Below are 19,231 nucleotides of genomic sequence, written 5' to 3' on the forward strand. Positions count from 1 at the left end.
ACCACCCCCATTCAGTGCACGTCCACTCTTTTACTCCCTACTCTGCTCTGCTCATCCCTCCAACCTCTTGCATCAACTCTCGCCTTCTCAATTTCCATCCTCTGTTCGCTCTCTTCCTCCCTTTCAAATCTCCCCTGCCGATCCCCTCATCTTAACCCCTTCCTGTCTTCTCCACTTTTTCCATCTTCTCACAGAGCCTCTTTGCTCATGTCCACATTTCCTCCCCTTTCTCTTTCTGTTTACTGTACTGCCACATCTCGGCTTCCCACAAAATATTTTCCACATCTTCCCACTTCTTTAGCCCTATGTCACTGTCTTACACTCTCAGTTACATTCCTATCAAAGAGAGAGAGCAGAACCATCAAAACCTCTTCTCTAAATTCCTCAACAGCAGGTGCTCCGGGACAAGAAGAAGAAGCTTTTACTCGTGCTGGCAAACTTCTTATCTTAATGGCTTAAGAAGTAAGAAAAACCATCAAACTGACAATCTTATAAATTATTTCAACCTGTAAGCTGTGAGGCCAATCTGAAGTTATATTCCACTCCCTCCCAAATTCTCAGAAAAAACAGCCAATCCTTGAGCCAAGTGATGTAACAGGATGCAGGAGTTGACGTTAGCGTGTGAGCCTTCTAGCTGTATGAACACATGCGTACACACACACACACACACACACACACACACACACACACACACACACACGTCCTTCAATGTGACAGCATGTTGTGATGCAGAGTGGCGTCTGCTTGTCAAGCTGACAGACTCGCACTGACAGCATGGTCAGAGCGATGCAGACACTGGAGAAAAACACTGATTTTGTAACGCTCCAAACCACAACAACAAACAGCCTGCCGGGGACGAGCGGCGCAGCTCTCAGAACCATCATCCCTCTTTTTTTAGCCGCCTGATGCTGTGTCCCTTTGACGGTTGAGCAAAGCAAGGCTCCAGAATGCGTCCAAACTGATTTTGGTGAGTGTGTGAGTTCAGATTTCACATGTTTGAGTGCATGATGACATTATCATTGATGTCCCCTCCGGACAGGATACACCAGCCTCTGTCTATTCCATTCTAGCCTACAAAGTCTGATGCTCGCGAGGACGCTTTTGCGCTCGCCCTGCGCGCTTGTATCACATACATACTCCTGTTTTTTTATGTGCGCGAGTTGAGAGTAATTAAGCATGTACGTAGCAGTGCACAGAGCGTGATGCGAATGTATGTAGCGGTGAAAAACATAACGGAATAATTTAACCGTTACCGTGTTCCAAAAATCAAGCGGTCTAAAGCGGATTCATTTAAAAGTCCAGATGAGAGAGACGAGGAGGCTGATGGGGAGGGAGACACAACTGATGACCAAAGTGACGGAGCCGTGTCATTGATTCATACCAGCGGTGAAGAAAGTACTAAGATCTTTGACGTAAGTAAAAGTAGGCCCACTAATTCTGTGATTTAAAAAAACATTCTGTCACAAATATTACTTAAGTAGGTATATAATGAAGAAAATGTACTTTGTACGTAAAAATTCTCAATATGCAGCCCAATGGGCTCTTTGTTACATTATGATATACGATAATATTTGATGTATTTTAATGTAGTTAGAATGTTTCCCTCTGAAATGTAGAAAGTAGCATCAAAATGGTACTTCAGTACAGTACTTGAGTAAATGTACTTAATTACGGTCCACCACTGATTAATACCATGTGAGAAACCAGTGTTACCAGTGGAAGGTCTGGAGCCAGGAAGTCATGCAATGAAACATCCTCATATGCAGTAGATGACCTGCTGACCAAAGGCAAATTAAATCACATTGGTGAGATTAAGCCGCATTTTGTGAATCACTGTAATATCACATGTATTTCAAAGCTGCTGGGCAGGAGGTCTGTGAATGGGAATTTTTTGATAATCTTCATTACACTGTATCAGCGTTGTCAAGTGATAGGCAGTTAATTATGGGGATGTCATTACCGCGCACACATCACACAGAATAACTGACTTTTCACTCACACAAAGGGCTGCGAGGCGGCTACAATTGAAACGTGGTGACAAATAGGGCTGTCACAAAGCATGAATGTTAGTTGACGAGTGCCATACAAATAATTGGCAATTTGAGATTAATGATTTAATTGTCTTATTCTGTTCACTTTATACCACAGTGGTGCTGTTGTTTGGATTTGCAACTAGACCTAAATCCATGCTGTGAACTTCAATAGCTGCTCATCGGAATGATGCGATCATTGGCAAAGGTGTTCATTAGTCATCAAATAGTTTGCTGAAACAATGTTTCACCTCGGGCTGTGCTGCACATAGATTTAGCGTGCTGTAAAGCTGTTGTGTAGGCTGACCAAATGTAACACAAAGGTGGTTCAAGACAATAGAAGGAGCTTTGACTTTATTTTCAAAAGTGAACAAGAAACAGAGAATCACAAAGCCTGTATTAACTGTTCCTGATTTCGTTGTTTTGCCTTCAGGGTTGAAGTTGCTCACTTTGCACTGTACATTTACTACCGCTCTGCTCCGAGCGTATCCACCGTCACTCTCTCTCTCTTTTGATTGACCATACACTCGTACTGTGCACTATTTCTAAACTGACCCACTTTATTCTTAAAACACCATGTTTCCAAAACATTTTAATTCGAAATATATAATTGAAAAAGCTATGGAAGCGACAACTCCAGCATAACTTTCCCCAGAGCTGTCAAACACACTGCTGCACCCACAGGGGAGACTCAAGAGAGCTGTTATGGACACCTCTCTGTCATTATTTTGCTTTGGAAAGCAACAAATACAATCTCATATGAGCTGAAACAGAAGAACCTTTCCAACAGCAGTAAGATCTAGACAGCCAAGCTCTCTCAAGTTTGTTTTTTCCTCACATTGGAACTTTGGGCTCAGGTAGACTCTGTATTTACCCAGCGTATGCACATCTAATTTACTTTATTTTTGTTGCCACATTTGTAACATTGGCATTAAATTCCCTTAAATAGCGGAAATTCAACGGTTATGCAAGATGATTGTGGCCAGCTATAATCGCGAAATAATTAATAAAATAATTCCAAAATGACCAGTGGCGAAACTATATGGTTTATGCTACCAAAAGGGGCCCATAGCATGACAGGGCTGAAGTCTGTGAGGACCTGCAGTGTTGAACCTCAGCCAGTCCCCATCTCCTCAGTTGTCACCATGTCAGTCCGCCTTCGCTGCACTATTACACAGCCAACAAGCAGAGATGGATTGAAAAAAAGCAATGGGAAGGTAAAGGAAATACGGTTGTCTGGAGTTTGTTTTGTAATTGAAAGGTAGTGAAAATGTGATGGTGGTGACCACAAGAAATGAAAGAGGCAGAGAAGGAGGGAGAAGCAGGGGGAACATGAGAGAGAGCAAAGAGTGATAGCAAAGAGATGAAGACGACAGGAGAGAGGGAGGGAGGAGAGGAAGGAGAGAGAGGCTCAGGACTGTGCAGCTGTGGGAGCGTATCAAACAATCACTTCTGTGTCAGCGACTCAACACACCGGCAGAGGACATCTAGCATAGTAGAAGAGCTCGGCCAACACAAAAACAACTATCTCTGACGTCAAAACCTAGCTTTGCTTTCTCTGTTCGCGAACAGCCAAAAGGCTGGCAAACCACCTTTGCTGAGTTAAAAAAACCCACCTATGACTGAGTTAACAGAGGATTCTGAAAAATGTCAGATGAGTACAAATCCCTTTAACAAACATCAAATCACAGTGCAGCAGTCCACATGCCGCATGAAAGGAGTAACGTGTGTATTCTGCAGAGTCAAGCATCGGAGCAGTTTCAGGTCTCCGGAGAAGCTGATTCACGAGCTGCTTGTCGTACTGACAGCAGGCAGAGCTGCTGGGGACAGCATCCCCTCAATGTAAATCGCGGCAATGACATCGTTGCTGATAACACGATGTAAACACAGAGTCCACATGCAACCCACAGGCATGACGCTTCTATGTGAGGATTTTGAAAGATGTTTCTTTTATTTGTGTAAAGCTAAAAGAGACGCTGATGTACATCGTAGAGAGTGACGCGGTGTCTTTGTGTGTATCTGCGTGTGTGTTGTGCATGTCTAGCGTGTGCTGGGGGGGGGGGGGGGGGGTAGGGCGTCAAGGCAACGCAGGCCTCGAGACAAGAGGGTGGTTGCCGTGGAAACCTCAGGCTGAGAGCTCAGCAGCCGGACGATTGACTGAGAAGAAGGAGCGATAGACGGGCAGAGACGGAGAGAAAGAGTGTGATGTAAAAACACAAGGGCAACGTCCCACGGGCAAGGGACCACTAAAAAAGAGACAGATAATTAAACAGAGCGGGAGGAGGCGGAGGGTGAAATTATATCTATGAAAGAGAGAAAAAACAATGACAAAGAGATCAGAGAGGAATGAATGAAAGCCAGAAGACAGCAGAGAGGCGGCTGATGTGGACTCACAGGGAACGGTGCGGAGGTAGAGGTTGTCTCTGATGATCTGCTGGTGGTCGTGGTCCACTGAGCCCTTGGAGAAACGCAGGTTGAGGTAGTGCCGCAAATCCTTGTCAACCACCCCACCTGAACACAAACACGGGAAGAGAGAGATTAGAGCTCGCTTTCATTCGATAACGTGACACGCCGAACCTATAGCCTGACTTTTTGTTGGAGTGATATCCAAGTATTTCATTGAGTTTGGTTTCAAGATTGGCTCTAGATCAATTGTGATGCAAGTCACACTGTATTGGAAACAAGTGAAAGGCTCTCACTCCACTGGAAGTACAAGCAGCCTGCCCACTAGGCCAGTCATTACACTCATTCTGTGCAACGAAAACTCGCTCAAACCCACAGAACATGAACATTAAAAAAACGGTATTATATTGCTTCAACAAAGAGTTGGTAGGGTTTGTCCCAACTGTTAGGCGTTGAAGAAGAAGACATTGAAGAAAGATGATTTTTAACAACCTTAAAAAAGATGATTTTTAACAACCTTAAAACTCCTTAGGAGAAGTAAACTGTATGTTGAGGGCGTTCAAGAAAAAAAGCAAGCTTTTGTGATTCAAAAAGAGGCAAAATGGCTTAATGAGATTGAAAGCTTGCACTGATTTTCACACCAAAGCAAAAAAGCAGAGTCTACTACACACGCTGAAGTAAACACACACACACACACACACACACACACACACACACACACACACACACACACACACACACACACACACAGATCATGGTAATTGTGTAAACCAGTGATCCCCTTGGGGCTAAATATGCGGTGTCAGCAGGTTGGGTGACAAAGGCCTACAGAGGACAGAAGCTCACACCCCCCCATCTCTGCCTGTCTCTGCTTATTATTTCTGTCTTCCTGAAACACAATAAAATAAGTGAGAGACATAAGTGAAGGCAGAGGACTAAGAGCAGGCAAATATATCTGTGCTGCACACACACACTGGATGATAATGTCCATGAATTGTTTCTCCTCCCTTCATCCCAAACCAAAGAAGCCCAGGAGGATGAGAGGAGGAGAACTTATTTTCCACACAACATTCGGTATGCATGACTATCACATCAGACAGCGGGAGGGATGAGGTTACATGCCGGGCATTTACAAATGAAAAACATGTCACTTATGCATATTCTAGCGACCTCCTGCCAAATTGAATTGACAGCGTTCGGCCTACCGGTTGAGATTATGCAGCGCGTACCGTCAAAGAGAACATACAGCGTACCGTCGGAGAAGGGATTCTTTACACTGCACAGACTTCGCAGATACCGGTATGTATGTTGCTGACACAGCTGACTCTGTGATTTTGCAGTAATGAATCCTTTTGGAATAACATCTTATGTAAACTGACACCATTTTAGCGAGGCTTCGAAGCATTGGGAATTGATTCACTAACAGCCAAGCTAGAGGAAGGGAAAGAGGAAAGGAGAGGAGAGGAGAGAGGAGACAGCCAGAAAACAAAGGAAGACGTGATGAAATCATGATTAACATTATTAGGACTGTCGCAGTTCTCAGAATGTAAAAAAAAAAAAAAATCACATCATACAGCTATGTATTCAGGCATAGGCCATATCTTTGACATGCACAGACACCGACACACACATATTTATACATGCACACCAACACACACAGACATATGTGCACAGGGAGATGGATAGACGGACAGACAGAGTGAAGAAAAAGGCAGTGCAGACCAGGCACCTCATCAGCAGCTAGCCCAGATGTTGACAAAAGCAGTCCTTTCTCCACAGGTATACATCCACAGACAGCCTGTCCTCCCAGGCGTCCTCTAGCCTTGCAACCAACCACCGAACATCTTCTGCTGAAACCTCACTTTCCTCCTTCCTGCCTCTGCTTCTCCACCGCAGTTCCACCATACACACTCAGCACCTGGCTGTAGCCAATGTTAATCCCAGAGAAGACGAGGAGGACGAGGGGGAAGGGAGACGCAGAGAGACACGGAGAGATGTAACGAGACGACGACCATCGGGAGAAAAGAGAGGAGAAGGAGATGTGCCAGTGGGAAGCCGGGCTCCAAACGACCTGCCAGCCGATTGGCCAGACTGCTTCCACAGTCCTGCAGTGGCCCCTATCTGCTGCTGCTTTTACTGCACTGGAGTGTTTGTGCATTTGTATGGTGAATGTTTGTGTGTGTGCAAGAGACTGAGAGAGAGAGACTGAGAGAGAGAGAGAGAGAGAGAGAGAGAGAGAGAGAGAGAGAGAGAGAGAGAGAGAGAGAGAGAGAGAGAGAGAGAGAGAGAGAGAGAGAGAGAGAGAGTATAAAATGTGTATAAAAGCATTCGTAGATGTGTGTCTGTATTTCTGAGTGTGTGTTTGTGTGAGTGCACCCAGATGCTCCCTGACATTCCTCAAATAATCTGCTTGTCGCCCACCAGATGCTCTCCCTGTTTGACCTTGTGTAAACATATCTGAATAGAGAGAAATACTGTGAAACGCAACAGCGGCATATGTCACACTGAGGTAACACACACTCATACGGAGGGATGAGAGATGAGCTCATAGCTGCAGACGCCAGTGAAGATGCCTTGAGCGCCGTCTTGGGCAAGGTTTGGTCTAAATACAAGGAATAAACAAACACACCGACACAAGACACACGCTCATGATATGAGCACTCAGATCAGGGCACAGCTGAGTGTGGAGGAGGATGTGTGTATTTAAAGAGGCTTTATAGGTATAACTCTTCAATTAGGAACATTTAGCAAGCTCCAGAGTTAATATTGATGCAGTAAACATCAAAGTCAACTTGTTTAGTGGCTAGCTGCTTCTACAAAGCAGGAAACATTCTGGGGGAAAACCTATTTTATAGATGTCCAAAAATGAGTCGCAAGTCAAAGGGAAACCAGTGACAGCCACGATCAATCACAAACTCATCAAGGCAGATAGCAATCAGCGAAGCTTCTGCTCAGTGAAGCACTGCATTAGTCCATGCAGGTCACATCACCGTCTCCTGCTCCATCAACTGACCATCAGCCGATTCAAAAAAAAGGGAAAAAGAAGATTTCAACATGGGGCCTCATTCAAGCTGTCAGCTCCACATTCCTCCCTGCAGCAGCTGCTAAACACAAACTGCTATTACTGATTACTGGTGGAGCTGCTGGAACTCCCTCCACTACAGCAGCCTCCACCTTATCAATCAACACACGATGCAACGGTACAGTGGGTCTCTATGGGCTTGTCTGTTGAGTTTATTTGTTCAATATCTCAGCGTATGTGCGCGCTCTGTTACTGCTGGGTGAGTTAACCGTGTTTATCATGCTGCTTGGATGCAAATGTAGAAAGCAGAGTCTGCACGATACAAACAACTGTGTAACCATTTGGGCAATAAATGGTTCCGACTGCATGACAGTGAACATCAGGCAACATCGTATCTTCAACCAGGTACAGCTTTCCATTTTTCCAAAGAAAGCCAACAAGACATCCGTTTTACAGAGAGTGATGTATGGATGGTTTCTGGCATATCTATATAATCTAATGCCTTTGTTGCCTTAGCCACAAATAATAGGCATTAGGTTTATATGGCAGATAGCTGTTGACTTACCTAACACACCACTGTACAAATGAGCAACACTGGTTCTGTGTTTCAAGGTTACTCATTTCATTATCATCTACTATAAATGTGATTTGAGTATATGGGGGGGGAAAAAACATAAAATGCCAACATACTAAAATCATTTTATTGTTTTGCAGACAGGAAATGTGGAAAGACAGATAAGGGGGGACATGAAACAGAGGTCCATGCCCCCACGTGAGCGGAGCTTTAAGCCTGGCGTCGTCCTACAATTCAATGTGCAGCAGAAAGGTAAGAGACACTCATATGAAACTCACAACTCACTTCCATTTCAAATGAGAACACAGTAAAAATTAAACAAATCCATCCTTAACAATAGCTATTAGATTAGATAGGATCATATTTAGCTCGTTACCATTCAAAATAGTGTACTATGAAGATGTGCTTTGTAGCTGGGACACCCTAGTAAAGTAAATCTATAGTTTGATTGAGTTTTTACTCTCTGAACACTCTTGATATTTTATCTTAGCAGTCATCAGATATTCATGTGGGATCACCAGCAGGCCACTGTAATAACAAGGTGCTGCTCTTCCACTAAAGACAGTGGTGCAAATACAAGCAAACCAGGACCCACAATCATGCAAGAATACACATAATTGAAAACTTTACAGATATTATCCATAACCAAACCTTAAATATCTAACCCTAATCCTAAATTTAAGACTAATGCAAATATCTTTTTACATTGTTTAAACAATTCTTTCCATCTTTGTGCTTTACATAGATGAAACCACAATGCAAGGATATTAAAGATGCAACACAGCAGGCCTGATAGTAATAAAAGTACTTTCCTCCCAGAGATAGATAAATAAATTGCTAATCCTGCCCTTCGTGCCCTCAGCAGTTCAAGATCTCACTACCTGTCACTTATCTTGATAAGCCGTCATCCGTGGAACAGCATCTAACCTGAGGCCAAGCTAACGAGCATGCCATACAATTTATCTCTCTATTATAACATCATACTGATTTTATTCTCTCCTGCTCCATGCTTCAGACGAAGGCATGATTTTTGATTGTAATACTTTGACATACTTTGAGTTTATGTTTCGCCAAGGCCTCAATCTGCCACTGTTATGGTAGGGTTTTGATGTGTGGCTTGATTCTTTCATTATTACACTTTATTTAGCAATAATAGCACTTACTATAGGCTGTTTATACTTTGGATTGCTCTTTAGTTTTTGACTGTGGATTTTTGTTGTATGGTGTAATTGATGTATTTCCGTGATCTATGGTGTTCAAAGTCTGCCAGCAAGGCACATATCCTTTGTTGTATTATTCCAACAATTACTTTTTGATTAATCATGCAGTCTATAAAATTTCAAAAGTTCATAGAATCCAAAGTGAAGATGTCTTTAGATGTATTGTTTGGTCCAACCAAAAATATTCAGTTTACAAAAAAGAGAAGCAGCAACTTCTCATATCTGAGAAGCTAAAACACTATTTTACATTTTATTTGCTTGAAAAATAACCCAAACAATAAATTCACTTTCAAAATGGTTGACAAATAATTTTATGCTGACAAATTGCTAAATCAACTGGAGGTTTTGCGCCTCACTGTAATAGGAACAACTCAACACTAGATCTAATTGAAAAGCCAATATCAGAAAGAGGCTGACAGACCTACTCTGTTCCAACAAGGCAGAGCTGAATGCTTTGTAATGTTACACCAAAATGAGGCTTAGGGGAGGAGCAGATATATGTAGAAACCATAGACTGTATATAAGAAGTGGACAGAGTCACTGTGACGTCACACGCTGGTTTGGGGACTACATTTTTGAAGCCTTGAGTTTGGAATTTTGTCCGTTGCCATCTTGGTTTTTGCAACCAGAAGTGACACTAGAGGGTGGATCTACCCTGCTTTATCATCTATTTTACTCGTATAGGACCATAATTCATAAAATGGACATCATGCTGCATTAGAGAAAAGTTGAAACTAGCAATTGAGACCATAAACCCATGTTTATAATGTTTACTGGGGTAATAAATCAAGTGAGAAGTAGGGTCGTATTCTCATAGACTTCTATACAATCAGACTTCTTATTGCATACGTCAATCTCTGATGGCCGTTTGAAAGAATGCAAGTTGAAAAGGTATAGACTATTTAAAATATGGACGTAGTCTCTGTGACGTCATGTGTTTCTTTTCTTGGCATTAGCGACACTGCCTAACTCGAAAAAACGGGAAAAGAGGTGGATCATCAATGGAGGTGAGGCAGCCGGGGTGACAGCAGAGCAGAGTTAGCAACCTGATAAGGCACCCACCTGTCACTCAACAAGGCCACACCCTCAATTATGCCTAACTTTAAACCTTAATATAACAGGTTAGATACATTAAAATGCACCCCTCGTGCAGTTGTCATGAACGGTGAAATTATCTCTTTTTTGTACCAGGCTGTAAACAGGTTTATTTCTGCTGTAAAGTTAGGCATTTAAACATGCGGGCTGATGGAGATTGACTCGCTTCTGGAGCCAGCCTCAAGTGGCCGTTTGAGGAACTGCAGGTTGGGCACTTCCACATTGGCTTCACTTTTCAGAACTGGAGGTTGCTGCCTGGTAGAAACCAAAAGGAGCCATTTTGTTTGATTTGGGAAGGCATAATGAGCTCTGACATGCCCACTCTCCCAGGAGGCTCAGAGAGGAGGGAAGCACAGTCATGCCACATTGATTCTCTAACTTTCTCTCTTCACAAAGTGTAACTGCTCAACTCTTAAGTGCAAACAACCCTGAAGTCGTGCTTCAGGAAAACATGCTGGCATGCTAAGTCTTTCTGTCCATGCACACACAGCAACATGTTCATACTTGCAAATGAAACCTCATAAGAAGAACACAGAAAGACAGTGACAGTTAAACATGGTGCAACATCCTGTCAAAGATAGCTAGACACGCAATACTTATGCTTGACACATCAACAATCTCTCCTTTTCCTCTAACTAAAGCACGCAGATGCACCCAACACACACCACAAACAAACCCCTGATCTGATCCAAGTGACAAAGACATAACATGTTACCAGTTGGAATGAATTGTAGGGCTGTCTGGCCAGTTAAAGGCCAAGATTTTAGCTGATGGATGGGGGCGTCTGTGGAGAACGAAGGTGAAGTGGTGCTGTAACCAAGTGGTTGTCATGGAGAACAAAACGGAGAGACAGACTTGGTGATCGATAGCTGGCCTGCACGCCCACAAGAGGTCACACGGGCTACAGAGGAGTGCAACACTGCAGGGCGGGAGTCAGTGCATCAACTCTGGACTGGAACACACGTACACAAGACAAAAGGAGGAACATGTCTTTGTCTGCTTTCTCATCCAAAATTCTAAAAGCTACTGGAACATCATTGACAATACTGCTCGTTCCCCTTCATGCCTCTCTGTACAAAGACATCATCTTCAGCACCTGGGTCAATGGCATCATAGCAAACAATGTGGCTTGTCAAAACACAGGTGTAACTAATAACAGTACTAATTGCTGCAGTGCAATAATTAACGTTACAGGAGCCATCAAAGGTGTTATTAGTTAGTTGCACCTGGGATTTTAAGGTAAAGTCAAAATGTCTGCTGTGAAAAAATGTATTCTGATGAGAACTATAAAGAAGCAAAAGTGGTCTAATACTAGCGATACTATCAAGATTTAACGTTAGATTAGCACACTTTATTTAAGCAAAACAACACGTTAGTGTAAAAGTGTCTTCTGTATATAATGTTGAAGCATCACAGTCCAATAAAGTAAGCCTTGACTCCAGTGCTGTTTGTAGTCATTTAAAACCAACAGAATATAAAATAAACGGAATAGTAACCATTACATAAATGTTACTTGGCTAATAGCAACACAAACTTAGCAAACTAACGTAACCACAAAAAATAGACTCAAAACTTAACGTTTAAATTAATTAAACGTACCTTGTTGCCACCTTCGACTGGAGCTAAACATCAATTAGACTCTCCCATTGTTAATTAGTAGACGCAATTTCCTAGCTTCGCAGTATTTCAACGTTACTGTCCATTTCCGTTTTCAAACTTTCAAAATAAGGGAGTAAGAAAATAAAAGCCAGAGTAGAAAATAGGCTTTAAAAACACAAACTTTATATGCATGAAACCAACTATGTATGTGGGTCATTTACAAATATGATTTGAATACAATTTTACTTGATTCCTTTTTTAATAAGAATCGCTACAGTTCATTTCATTGCTTGTAAGTTTAATAACCAGGACCCTGCACAATGATTTCTCTATTTTGTGTGTCTTTTGTTTCATTACATTTTATTTTCGTATACTATATACAAACTGTTATGCATATGTATATTGAGTAACTTAAGCACAAAAAGAAATCCTTCCGGATTAATAAAGTTCTGTCTTATGTCTTCTCTAAAGAACATTATCCAATTTCCCTCTCCATTTCCCTCCAGCCACTCGTGTCTCCTCTCCGTTCGTCCTTTGTCCCATCTCCTTTGTCTCCTCATCCACCTCTGTTTATGCTATCCTGATCTGACCTGTGTGTGTGTGTGTGTGTGTGTGTGTGAGTGAGAGAGATGTGTATGTGAATTATACCGTTTATATAGTGATAGTTTCTACACATGGGTGTATTGTGAGGCCATTCAATTGTGGATGAAGTATCTGTTTCCAGTACCCCTAATGACGTTATTACAGCAGGCGGCAGGGCTCATTATTAATAGTAAATGACAGAGCCTCTCTCCTAAAGGTCTTAATATTGATCCCCCCCATCCTCAGACTAGTCTTAATGATGACGTTCCTCGATGTCTTTCTCCACAGCACCGTAATCAAGGCCAGACACACATTTACATCCTCTGAGTCACTATAAAGAGAAAGCCCACATTATAAATGTGACTTTAAAATCAAAAGAGGGAGGTTATAAGAATTTCCAACCATAATAATCCATGTACCATCCTCCTCTTACCACAGCGAGCAAATTAATTCCTCGTCTCCCCTCACCTCGCACGTCTTTGCTGATGAGACACGAGGAGGTGCGTGTGTTTTTGTGTATGTGGTGGCTCCTCTTTTAAATGCGGTTATATGGAGATGTTTGTCACCGCTGATTGCACTTTCTAGTTCAAGCTGCGCTCCTCACACAACTAGCAGGATGCATCTTAATAGGAATTAAAGCAACAGACTTACTGAGAGCTTCAGAAAATGAGGAGAGAGGATGGAGAATAGTCAAGGAATACAACTCTGGAGAAGGGAAAAGGTGTGTGTGGGCTGAAACACTTTATCTGCTCTCTAGCAGTGAGTAAAAACAATTGGGATAAAATAGCGAGAGATAGGAGCCTTAGAGACAACAGAGAGTAATGAGAAACGTATTGGTTTTGCGGGTGCAGTTGTCAATAACACGAGGGGTTAAAACCAGCAGGGGTGTGTTCAGAGTAAAAACAAAAATTAGTAATTGTGGCTGTGGCAGAGAGAAGGCTGCCCTCTGAGCATCATAATGATTCTCCTCTCCAATGATTCATTTGAGTGCAATGGTCTGTATCACTACGGGCGCCTTTTATGCTGCTTAATCCAAACTAAAATGAATTGAATTGTACAACGGTACAACTGTACTATCCTGACTTCTCCTTTCTTCTCTTCTTTTAGGATGAACTATATGAACAGCACATAACGTCAGTGAGAAGAAGTGTGGCCACTTCCAAACAAGTCAGGTGGAACACTTCTTATAAGCTCTTCGCCAAGCAGACGTTCTGCTCTGACTCATTCAATTCTGACCACCATGATCAAATGCATTGCTCCAAATATTTGTACTGTTACCAGAGAAGCCTAAAAATGTATTACATTACGTGAACAGCCATTTGAAATGAAATGCATAGCTGGATCAGACAATGCTAACAAAGCACTGATGTCAACACTTAAATTGTGAAACATATGTGAATCCTACCCGAATTCAGAGTAGTTTTGTTATTAAGCTAATCACCTGGATTTGGATGGAGACGCCATCATTTTCAGCTAGTGTGAAATATAAGTAAAGAATCAAAGGGTTGTGTCCTTCAAATCTCCACTAAAAGACACGTTTTCACATTTAGGCTACTCCTAGAAAACCGGCCATGCAGATAGCTTTGGTGTTATTGGCCTGGAATGTTGTCTCTGGTGCCAACAACATTAGGAGAAACATCAGCAGCAATGTTTTTTGTTTTCATAAAGTGTCCCTGCTCCAGAGATACAATGTGGACCATTTCCATTGGAAATCATTTTTCACCTCTATTATTTCAGTGTGGAGGCTGACACCTGAGAGTTTGATCAAACCCAAACTATCTGCATGGATAGATTCCACTGTGTGCTACTAAAATGTTGAAGATTTAAGTGAACCTGCTGTTCAAGTGGAACCCTTTAAGATAGAGTCATGATTGGCTGTTTAAGACACAAACAAGTAAACATACAACATATGTTCATGTAGTTCCCGCTGGATGTTATAGCTTCAGTACAGTAGAGTTGCTTTAGTACAACTATTATTCTAGACAGACTTAATTCAGAAGAGAGGCTTTGGTTATAATGACAGTCACCAGTCTCCTTGTGACATCAGCAACAGCATTTATAGAGAGTGACGGAGCAGTTCAGCACGACAGGCAGCAACAACTGTCAGATGAGAGAATGACCGCTAAAGGTTTAGACCTTTACTGATAAAATACTGGGCAGTCAAATGAACCGCATCATCTCTGAAGTGTCAGTGCAGTGAGGGAAGCTGCACTTAGTACTAACTGATTAGATGGTTACTGTCCTCTACTGGTACGAAGCATCAACTACAGTGATGAAATGATCCTGAATGCAAATGAAGCACATCAGCTGAGATTTCTTCCAGTAAAAGCTTGCTGCTGCAATGAACATGATTATGTCAGCAGTGCAGTTTATCTATATCAGTCCAGCAATGAAATCCTAATATGTAATGAACTGATGCATTACCATTAAAGCACCTATTATATGAGGTACAATGATGAGGTAAATTCAGGTGAAATACATTATCCCTTAATTTTCCTCAAAAAAAACGTATAGACTACAAAGAAGAAGACAAATTACAGGATTTTGAAACAGTTGAGGTGTGAATGTATAAAAAGGGCTTCAACTCAATATCGTGACAATGTCATTCATGTTTTGTACATTCAGTGTATATACAGCTTAACATTGTGTTTATGATTTGGCTCCAATCCAAGATATTCTGCTCAGGAATGATGGTGAGCCTCTTTAGAAAGTAACAAAATCGCAGCCATTGTTGGTAGCCATCCACCAGTTTCAGGTTTCTGGAGCGGCTCCTTACGCCAGCTGTTATAATCCTTCTCATTCAGATCTGAAGCTATCAGATTAGTGCTGCTGGTTAATCTACAGTGTGTCAATGAATGAAAACCATCCGCTGCCTTCTGCGCCGCCATGCCTGACTGAATAAGATATGATTCTGTTAAACTGGGAGGGGGGACTCTTGTTTCAGCACATACAGTACAAACAATTTGTTTGCGGACGTCATGTCTTCTACTGTAAATTTGTTTGCGTGTGTGTGTGTGTGTGTGTGTGTGTGTGTGTGTGTGTGTGTGTGTGTGTGTGTGTGCCACCAGACACACAATGTCACACATGTACAGACTGAATTACTTTCTGTTCACATTGACGCAGCAGTCGTGATGAGCCAAATGTCCCAGCTACCTCCATCTCTAGAGGTGAGAGATGGTTGTGACTCTCAGTCTGGTACTTTTTCTCCCCGACATGTATCTGATTTTATTTAGAGCTCTATTCAACAGTTACTTTGCAAATTGACATTTTGCATTCTAAACTAAAAATATGCTGAATTGTTTTACCGGTATATTAAACAACTCAACGGTATCTAAAACTAGCTCGACCTCGGCCACGTACACCAGTAAAGTGCTGCCCGTGCATTGATGCATCAGTAATATAAGTAAAGTAATATATAATGGTAGGGGAATGTGTTCTTGCACTTAAGTCAAATTTGAGCAGGTGGCCCCTTGCATGGTATCCCCTGCCATCAGTGTATGAATGGGTGAATGATGGGTGGTTAGTTAGATGAATGATGACATGTAGTGTTAAAGCGCTTTAAATGGTCAGAAGACTAGAAAAGCGCTGTACAAGTACAGACCATTTACCATTTGATCCACAACGTAGCCATACTGGCAATTCCCCCGAAATCTCACATGGTCTTGAGGTGGAATATTTGCGGTACCACCCACCTGTGTGTAAGTCTCTATGAATTAACTCAAGAGAAGGATGCTCCATCAAGAGGAGGTGTAAATACTAACAGACGCAAATACACACATCCAAGTGAGTGGTTTCTACACGTGCTGAAACACATATGTTTGTAAAAACATTTCATTAAATGTAAAATGACAGAAGTCTGTTGTCTGTTGGCTCAGCACTGGTGACATGATAAGATGTGGACATTTTTAGACTGAGTATATAAATATACTCTGCAGTGCCAAAAGAACTACTCAAAAGATTTTAATAGGATTTGATTTTTATACAAGCGCTTTGTGCTCTGGATCTTTTATTTAATGACTTTAATGACCAGCTACCTCTGATCATCTAATTTCACCAAAACATCTGACGTAATGCTGAGATGACACAGAGAGAGACGCATCAACAACCTTATCATTTCCTGTTGTTCCCACAATAAATATAATGTGCACACACACACACATACACACACACAGAGAGACAAACATCATGAATAATCATAAGAATATGGTGTTTAATCTCAGCCAGATTAACTGCTTTTTTTGGCAACATACTTGTGTGAATTACTTACGACCTCCTCACACACTGCATCATAAAGTCACATTGCCATGGTGATCCATCAGTAAAAGGTCTGTGCTTCTGACTCTCTACGGAAACAATAGCTGTGTTGTTAAGGCCAAAATCTCCAGCTGAGACTCAAGATCGCAAGACATCTCAACCAATCATAGGCCACTGTTACTAAAAGAAGCAAACGCATGAGACATTTGACATCATTGTGGTTGGTCGAAACTGATCCGATGACTGACGGATAGCAAATTGTTTTGACAAAACCTCCCTTCAGTCGTGTCTTAGTCACACAAACATTGCCTCAACACCTCACATGCAGCAGCACAGTCCCAGATTGTCCCATGCAGTATGTCCATGGTGAGGAGAATTACATTGACCTAATTCACTTAAATGGACCGGTTAGATATTTGGTCATTGGCTGGCTCAGCTTTAGTTTGATCCTCTGAGCCGTGCTGCAGCAGCTTCTAGCCTCAATAAAATCATCCTTCGCTTCTGACAGAACTCATCTCTTGGTGAGTTATTAATACCAACAGAGCAGGATGTTATGCACTGATTCTTCAAGCTTTTCATCAATAAAGCGACACAAGAGGAGAAGAAGGTCGCCTTCTCTCCCTCCGCTCCATCTGTCCCTCCGTACTGTACCCACATTAAGAGGACTGGCACGACACGGACAGCCGAGTCAGGAAACTTCACAACGTCAAACAATTCACGAAGGTCTACTTTCTAGAAACATTCAAATGCGAATCTGAGATGTGTGCTCACATTTACTGCTGGCTAAACTCCTCCCACTTACTGCGTTTATCCAATCTTAGCTTAACAGTTATAACTAGGCATGGGGAGCCTAGGCCTAGTTGTGCATGCAATACTCAGGATGTCTTGAGTTTGGAGGATGGTGTCTTTTTCCAGAACCAAAAACTGCAAGAGAAAAGTGTATGAATAGAGTAAACGTTAGCAAGTCCAACTCACTAGATACACCTTCTACCTACAGTATTAACCTACTTCCAAAGGCAAGGGGCCTGCTAATAGCTTTATTATGTTATTTTGTAGGGTTACAGAAAAGAGAAATGGGAGCTAAACCAATGTATCAGAATATGGCAGCTCTGTTACACACTTTGTTTGGGGAAACTATATGCTCCCCCACTCCCACCAAAAACGCTGTTAGATATCGTGACATTTGCCAAACTCATCAATTATTCCTCCTCAACAAATCCTTTCCTATGCAAGAGTGAAGTTTAAATATATGAATATTAAAGCATAAATCTAACCACTGTGTTTGTTGTCCAAGGTGGATTTTTTCAGTTTTAAGGACACAAACATTACAAACAAAGTTTATGTTGGAATGAATGACGTACGACTTGCAGCTTAACCCTCAGCCTAAAAATTATAGCGTTACAGTTTAGCATTATATCTTCAACGCAGCCACCACATGCTATGTGGTATATCTAAGACATTTTTTCACAGGGTTTTAAAATTAACATTAATTAGCGATGATTCTGCTTCTGATACTGAGGTGTTGCCACAGTAACTAAGGGGGCTGTGTACAGTCATAGGAATGGACAAGGAAGTTACAGTTTAAAAGACTAATTCATATTATTCATCTGCTTAATTCATGTTTACAGTTTCATTAGTAAATACAGAGCTCCTTAACCTAGCCTGGCCTATATAGGCTTTAGCCGAGGCCGGCTGTGCTCCACATTCGATGTTAAAGGACATGTTAACAGTTTGAAATCATGTTGTTTTCCTCAGAAACTGCCGCATATTGTTCTCATAAACTCAGAGGGATGAAACATCATGGGGTCTTTCTCCTCCACACTCCTCTCTGAGAGGCAAAAACACAATTTGGAAAGAACAAACAGGCAATATCAGTAAGCAGTGACATGTTTCTGGCTTTAAGTCTGCATTTCATATCCACGGAAGGGAAAATAGCATTTTTTATATTCTTTCTCTTGTTATGTAAATCAGAATATTTGTTGTGGATTCATCCTGGGATGACGGCTCTAATGTAATCTGAATGAAAAAATACAAGGTTAAAAATAGCTGACATTAATATTATTAATATCACTGTATTTGCACCATAGCTATTTATGACAAACTATTTATGCCAATTAAAGGCAACCAAAAAGAGGACTGGGTTATTTATAGGTTCAATACTTATTTAATTGTGAGAAATATTGTTTTCTAATGCTAAGCAGCACTTAAAGGAAGCTTACAAAACCAAAAATTATAAAACCATTCAAGCACAATCTCGTGTGAACTGAAATATGTAGCAAATATGCTTAATTAGGGAGAAAGGAAAGACAAGGTTATCACCATAATATTTTGTCCATTGTGCATTAGTTATTATGACAAGTTGGCACAATAAAGACACATCATTATTTATTTACTTTTTAAATGAGGAATCTGCTAAACATAATCTGAAAACATCACAAGACGGAATATTCTG

General features: G+C 41.6%; 1 protein-coding gene across 1 annotated transcript in view; it reads right to left on the minus strand.

Moving 5' to 3' along the window:
- Nucleotides 1-19,231, minus strand: part of magi2b (membrane associated guanylate kinase, WW and PDZ domain containing 2b) — a gene marked incomplete at both ends in the record, with an annotated part of 71,457 nt that overhangs the window by 48,017 nt on the left and 4,209 nt on the right. The window contains one exon of the mRNA XM_079163240.1: nucleotides 4,425-4,541. Coding sequence (XP_079019366.1) covers nucleotides 4,425-4,541 — 117 coding nt within the window. The remainder of the gene's footprint in view (nucleotides 1-4,424; nucleotides 4,542-19,231) is intronic.

This window comes from Pholis gunnellus, assembly GCF_910591455.1.
Source record: "Pholis gunnellus genome assembly, chromosome: 7".
Lineage (NCBI taxonomy): Eukaryota > Metazoa > Chordata > Actinopteri > Perciformes > Pholidae > Pholis > Pholis gunnellus.